The sequence below is a fragment of the Impatiens glandulifera genome, chromosome 1 (genome assembly GCF_907164915.1).
Source record: "Impatiens glandulifera chromosome 1, dImpGla2.1, whole genome shotgun sequence".
Classification (NCBI taxonomy): Eukaryota; Viridiplantae; Streptophyta; class Magnoliopsida; order Ericales; family Balsaminaceae; genus Impatiens; species Impatiens glandulifera.
In genome coordinates this window covers 44,842,232-44,849,931 of record NC_061862.1, presented here as the reverse complement: position 1 = coordinate 44,849,931, position 7,700 = coordinate 44,842,232, and the positions used below count along the sequence as shown (strand labels likewise).

Sequence of the window (7,700 nt, the reverse complement as noted above, 5' to 3'; positions counted from 1 at the left end):
TATGGTGTTATATGTGGGTGTCAATTTTAGAGATGAATAATGCATTTTTTTTTCCTTTTTAGTTTTAAAATTATTATATATATATATATATATATATATATATATATATATATATATATATATATATATATATATATATATATATATATATATATATATATATATATATATATATTAAATCTATAAAATATAATAAATATGTAATATATATTCAAATAATAAACCAACAAAAAAATAAAAACTATATTTAACATGTTTTGAATAATTTATAAATATTTGTTATTTTAATGTATAAAATTTTATAAACATATTTAAATTAGAAATGAAATTTAAAAAAATATTTAATTTAACTTTTAAAGTGATTGAGAAATTATTTTTTTATATATATATATATATATATATATGTATATATATATATATATATATATATATATATATATTATATTACATTGGTAAAAAATGAAAAAAATATATACATATATTATATTGGTACAAAATGAAAAATTATATTATTTTTATGAATAAATTTATATAATATATTGAGAAAAAAAATAGAATACGAGATATAATTATTTTTATTATATATGAAATTATATATATATATATATATATATATATATATATATAAAAATAAAGATATTATTAACATATGTGAGATGTTTATAATATGAGAGGTCGAAAAAAAATAATATTTGTAGTTAAAATATGTAAATGCAGTGAGTTGGTTTCCAAGGATAATTTGGAGTAAAAAAAATGTTTAAATAATTATTAATATTAATATTTAAAGGACTAATATTAATATTTTTTAAATAAAAATATTTTGACATTTCTTAAACAATTATAAAAAAATGTTGTTTTAATTCTAATATTCTTATATGTATATTTAAATAAAAATAAAGTAGAAAAAGATTAAAAATATATTAAATAAATATGTTAAGTTTTGAAATAATTGAAAATTTATTTTTTATATATTTATTATAATAAAAAATTAAAATGAGACATTATATATTTAAAATAATATTTTAGAATTGATTGGAGATTTTTTAAAAAATTATTAATTATCACATATTTTTTATATTTAAATAATTTTATATATTTTAATTAATAAAAAAATGAATTTTATAATACTAGACATGTCATCTCTAGGTTAAAACTTCGTCTATATTTTCCTAGTACTAGTTATACTAAGAAAACTATTAAAAAGTGTGACTTTGATACCAGAATTGAAGCTCAATCAATTGGAAAAATTGAATGGTTCAGAAATTAAAATAGTTATAATCTTGCTTTAACATTAACCCATTATTTATAGGCAGCCAACCCTATAAATTCTATGTCAACGGTATTATTTTGCCAATAAGGGAATATTATTTTGATTTTATCTTTTTAATTTTTTTAATTTTCTTTTGTTACAAACAAATTTATTAAATAAATAATATTTTTATTTGAATATATAAATGTAAATTTATTTTATTTCTGTAAAATTTATAAAATTAAAATAATTTATAAACTTAAGATAAAAAATTTTAAATGATAACTGCTTAAATAATTTAAGAGTTTACTAAAGGTAGAATATTAAAATCTTTAGATTTTAAGAATTAAACATATATTTTAACTATATTGACCCTTAATATAATTTTCCTAAATTGTATAAATTTTTAATGTTTTTTTTTTACATTAAATTTAAATCTATCCTAACTCTATTTTTTTTTTCCTCGTATAGTTGTACTGAAAAAAATATAAAAATTCCTTCATATAATTATGACAAAGTGTGACTTTATTCCATAATTGGTGCTCGGTGCTTTAACATTAACACACTATTGATAGGTACCCATACCTAGAAATTCTAAGTCAACAGTATTATTTTGTATAATATGGGAAATAATTTCAGATTATTTTGAAAGTTGAAATTATACTATATATTAGCCTAGGAAATATAATAGCATTATGTGAAAGTCAAGAACAATTATAAAGAATAAAAAAAATGAGGAATATGTAAAAGAAGAAAGTAATGAAAAATAGAGAACGAAGAAATCTATGAAATTGTAAAAATAGAAGATTCTGAAAAAGTTCAACCTGAAGACAATGAAGAGGAACAAACAAAAGAAAAAAGTAAAGAAATAACAGAGGAGAAGAGTGAGGAGGAAAGTAGGGTTGTTGATTTTCAAATCCGCAAAACTAAAAAAAAAACATTGATAAAATCCCTGAAATACTGAAAAATAATTCATTTTATCAGATTAGTACAAGTTCATATAGAGGTATACTTAACCATTAGAGCAGACATACATCATCATCTGCTATAATTCAATCAACTTTCGTAAAATATAAGCGAGGAAGGGGATGTGGAAGAAAACAACATGACCTACAAGGCGAATATGGAAATAACATGAAAGATGGGAACGATAATTGTATTCTTTGTTTGTATTATTGTTTGATTGTTACCATTCAAAAATTTTAATGCCGTTTGTTTGTTATCTTATTATAAAACTAGAATTTGGTTATTTTTTATTTTTAACCCTCTTACTTTTTAAGTATTTTTAATGAATTGGTGTTAAACCGTTTTCTAAATTATATAAATAATTGTTTGTTTCTATACAAATATGTAGAATTATTTGCTTTGAATTTTTTCAATTGCTTAATAATTTAAAATAAACAAGATTATTAATGCAAAATATGTAACTATTTCTCATAAAATTATGTAACGCCGTACAAACAATAACAATATTCCTTTGGTTGAAAAATTGTAAGAAACCATCTTATCTAATATAAAAGAACATGTTTTTAATATGTCAAATATACATTTAATGAAATTTCTCAATTTTATATGTGCTTTTAACTAAATAATAACATTATATTTACATAAATAATATTAATGCAAAATTTCAAATAAACACATGTATAAATATATTATTATAAATAAATAAATAAATTTAAAACAACTAATAATAATTTATATGGTTATAGAATAATGGCATGCCCCCGAAATACAACCCCATCTAGGCTTCCCAACACCATCAATAGTCTCAACCCTTCTTTTTCATTTATCAAGTTAAAACATATTTATCTTGTAGGAAAATTTTCTATTGCTCTTATTATCCTAGCTAGATTTGATTTTAGAACCATTAGCCATAGATTATTTTTGTAATAAATTTAATGGAAATAAAGACAACCATAACAATTAGGAAAATTTCCGTCCGATTCACACGTATAAGGATAAAAATAAAATAAATTAAAAAAATTATAATAATATTTATTCAATATTTAAAATTATTAAAATAAAAAATATAACGCTCTCATTTCAAATTTTATTCACTTCGATAAAACAACTTATTTTCTCACATGTTTCATCACATACTTTTTCGAATGAATCTCTCATTTCGTGACTTCACACTTTCACTTTGTCAATCAAATATTTGATTCATATATTTTAATAATTAGCATCGTTACCTCACACTTTGGTCAATTAAATATTTGATTCATATTTTTTTAACCACTTTCAAATGATATCGGTCTATTATCCCTCGACAAACCACATCTCAATCACATTTGGTTAAAGGTTGTACTTGTTTTGTTAGGTTGCAAGTTCGAAACCTACAAATAACATTTTTAAATTTATTTTTAACCGTTTTAAGTTTATGGGCGGGTCAACCCACAATCCGACCCAAATATCAATTTACTCTCACATAAATATCCAAATTAACCACAACTCTCGACCCGGCAATCCGAACACTTTAAAAATTAAGCATCATTATATATATAGATTAGTTAGTTAAAAATTTAAACTTTTATTGTTAAAATGTCTCGCGTTCATCAAATTTGGTGTTGAATCATAAATATAAAGTGTTGTAAGCCTAGTTGGTTAAAGGGTTGTACTTGTTTTGTTAGGTTGCAAGTTCGAAATCTACAAATAACATTTTAAATTTATTTTTAACCGTATTAAGTTTATGGGCGGGTCAACCCACAATCCGACCCAAGTATCCATTTACTCTCACATAAATATCCAAACTAACCACAACTCTCGACCCGGCAATCCGGACACTTTAAAAATTAAGCATCATTATATATATAAATTGGTTAGGAAAGATAGTACATCACCAAAGCAATAATGAATTAAAGAAATGGAATAAGTTCTCTAATAATTCTCATTTACATATTTAGGTAACAATGATTTAGCGTAAGTAGTTGTACATATAGTGATATTTGTTGGATGCAATGACACGAGGCCAATCCTGGACAATGTTCTTCTTCAAATATTTCTTTGTCGTATGTATTTAAAGTAATATAACAAAACAAATCTAATGCAATATGTTTGGGATCTATTTTTTTTTTATCTAATTAATGCAATATGATTGACAACCATATTTTGATTTAACATATCTTCTGTTCATAACAATAAGACCCTCAATACGAAGACATGTCTGAAATCCATTGTTAGTAATGGTAAAGGTACACCTAAGAGAAAGTGTAGGAAATATAGTTCATGACCATTGTCATTTGAAAAGCATCTTGTGCACAGTCATTTCTCCATCATTCTTAATTCTTTGGTCCAATTGATGATAAAGAGGTTTTTTTGTTAAGCATATTATAAATCTTTTAATGTTTTATTTTATTTAATCATTATTTTGACATGACCATTTGACCTTTTGTTTCCTTCTTCATGATTTGAGGAACATAATTTAATTTATTCCTTAGCTTTCCCAATATTTTAAAATTGTTTGATTTTTTGTAAGGAATTACAAGAAATTGTATACCTAATAGATGAATTATAGAAATAAATTAAAAATTAAACAATCTTGAACAAACTCATCGAAATAACAATGTTGAAAATTGGTTTGATGATAGATGAATTCATTGCTCTCTTAAAACATTTATACATCCTCTTGTGTTGAAATTTTTCATAAGCGACTGTCTGTCTTTCAAAATACATTTTACACTACTCATCAAAATGAAGGTTTCAATTGCAATTGAAAACTCCTCCCATGAATGCAAATGCATTTTCAATTTGCATTCAATTATTGAATCAACCAACTTTTATGTAAAATTATTGCATTCAATTGTATAATCAACGTACTTTAATGAAAAATAATATCAACATTTAATTTTATATTCTTATAATTATTTTCACACAATTTCTAAATAATTCAGCAAAAGGAAATTTTTGTGACAAGTTAGAGAAAGCCTCTTAACTACACAATTCCTATACTTTGGGTAGTGATGACCAATTACAAAGTAGCTCATATGTTCTTGTATTTTTCCTTTTTTTAAGGTGGGACAAATTCACTTATTTTTGACAATTAAAATACTATTTATATCATATGACAACCATATTACAACCATATATTTTATTTAAGGAAGGAACCCTAAATAGTGCATACATAACCTAGTAGATGCACCATTGCAGCTCCTTTTTATTCATTCTTTAGTCACGTGCATATATATATGTATATATGACTACTAATTATTAGGACATTCTTATATATATGTGTAACATCAATACCATATTAAGTAACTTTTAGTTTGTAGACTTCATCCCGGCCTATCGTCGAATAAACTCAAATTGATTGGTGACGTTTAAGATACCGTTGACGATATTGGGTCCAATTTTTCGGACGTGGGAGTATAAGTAGCCGGTTGAGGGGAGCGACGCGTTGCATGAGGAGAGAGGAGTCCGCACCTCGATTCTGCAATCTCCGAGCACGAAGTTAGTGAACTGGTCCATAATTATTGAGAACGACCCCGAACTGTTTGTCGTGGTGATGTCCAACACACATCCTACACTTCCTGATCCACAGACAAAATGCACCGTCGCATCTGCAAGTTCAAAATGTCTTTATGAATAATGACTAATTAAGCTTTAAAATAGGATAATCTCCTTTAACTTATAGAACCAAGAACGAGAAATGTGATAATATGTTATAATATTACAAAAGCCTCCAACACTATATTATCTCTAACTTGTGATTCACTAGTTCCATTCTGGATTACTCCTAATATGGATCTTATATGCATTAACTCTAATGCTCTAAAAGCATATTTTATATATATATATATATATATATATATATATATTCTTTGACTCTTGATGTCACAAAAAGCTTGAAACTTTGGTTGTAATAAGACCTTGCATGACATGGGGTTATTTCAAAATATTTATTTGTTTTTATAGAATAATTTATTTGATAAATAATGACATGTTGTGTTTGATTTTGTTTTTTCTACAAAACTTTAGTGAACATTTTTTTTAAGTGAAAAAATTTAATTAATCCAAATTTTTGCGAAGATTGAAAAAAACAGATATGTTCAAGTGATGACATGTTCAACTTTTGTGTACATAATTATTCTAAAAAAATTATTTGGAAATTGTGAAATATTCAAAATTGGTATTTTATAATTTGAGAATTAGAGTAACTTTTTGTGTGGTGTGACAAGATCATAATATAGTTTTTATTACATTTTGATTTGTTAAACATTATTTTCTTAATATTATCCTTATTATAATGTAACTGTTTTGTTTCTTTTAAATAGAGAGTTTTTTTTTCAATCATAATCATATTATTTTTATATCATTAATAAACATAATAAATGTAAATTCTTTGTATAATTATCCAAATAAAAGAGATGTAACAAAACATTACAATATTAAAAAAAGTATTTAATTTTTAATAGTAATTTCTACGATTGAATTGAGTTGATTAAAAATATTATAACCCAAATGATTTGTAACAAATATTCTTACTAGGAAAAGGTGGAACACTAGCATTGCCAACACCGAAGTTACCATTAAGAGAGCAAGCCACCGATCCGGTGACGGCGTTGAGGGTTGGGCCGAAGCCCAGGGCATCGGTCATTTGGACCGTCATAACCATGGTTATTGTGGTGAAAAACATAATGAACAATGGTGACATTGAAGACATGGTTGGGTGCTTATTCAAATGGTTCAGAAATATTTAAGATAGGTATATCAATCCTGCATCAACAACCCACTATTTATAGGCAACCAACTCTAGCAATTTGGATAGAAAGAATGTACCTCAAATGAGTTTTTGGCTAATACAACCTCCACCGAATGGAAAAACAAAGTCAAAGGAAACGGAATAATAATAAAATTAAATAAATAAATTCACATTAGGCTCGATTGTCTCTTAATTTCCCCAAGTAAGACATTTTTTTTGAGAAGCAAATAAGTCGTATGGAAATAATGTTTTTTCAACTTTTCCATTTTTCAAATTTTATAAAATCAAATTAATGAACATGACTCTTGAGGGGAATAAATGGAGTATTTGCTTCAACTGAAGTATTTGTTTGGTGATACTCTTTTACTTTTTCAAATGTTAGAATTTTAAAATATACAAATGGTTAGAATATAAAATAATATATAGGTATAGGATAATATTAATATTATATTATATTAGTTTCTTTATAAACTTAATTTATTGTCTATATATATTAGACATAACATATGTAACCAAATTTCAATACAATTTCTCTTTAATCTAACATGGTATCAGAGTTAAAGTTTTGTTTTTATCTACAAAATCTAGTTTTCCGCTGCATCCATCAATGTTTACTTTAACCATTTATGGAAGCTCTAATACTGCTCTATTATTATTATATTTTTTTAATAATATTTTTTTCTTTACAATAATTCTGTTGATAATCTTATTTTTTTCGGCAATTATATTCTCTAAGTTTGTTTTCAGTTA

The 7,700-nt window shown here is 24.3% G+C and overlaps 1 protein-coding gene across 1 annotated transcript; it reads right to left on the bottom strand.

Annotated features, from left to right (window-relative positions):
* Positions 1 to 5,533: 5,533 nt before the first annotated feature.
* LOC124926449 lies at positions 5,534 to 6,911 on the bottom strand. The gene is made up of 2 exons (XM_047466680.1): positions 6,734 to 6,911; positions 5,534 to 5,808 (listed from the first exon to the last, which is right to left on the bottom strand). Exons 1-2 carry the CDS (start codon positions 6,909 to 6,911, stop codon positions 5,534 to 5,536), a joined length of 453 nt encoding a protein of 150 aa, XP_047322636.1.
* Positions 6,912 to 7,700: the final 789 nt, after the last annotated feature.

Excerpts from the sequence above, each read along its gene's own strand:
- LOC124926449 (XM_047466680.1), bottom strand. The coding sequence starts at position 6,911 with ATGTCTTCAATGTCACCATTGTTCATTATGTTTTTCACCACAATAACC. Across the intron at positions 5,809-6,733 it reads TAGTGTTCCACCTTTTCCTA|ATGCGACGGTGCATTTTGTC; the intron begins GTAAGAATATTT and ends TTGAACTTGCAG.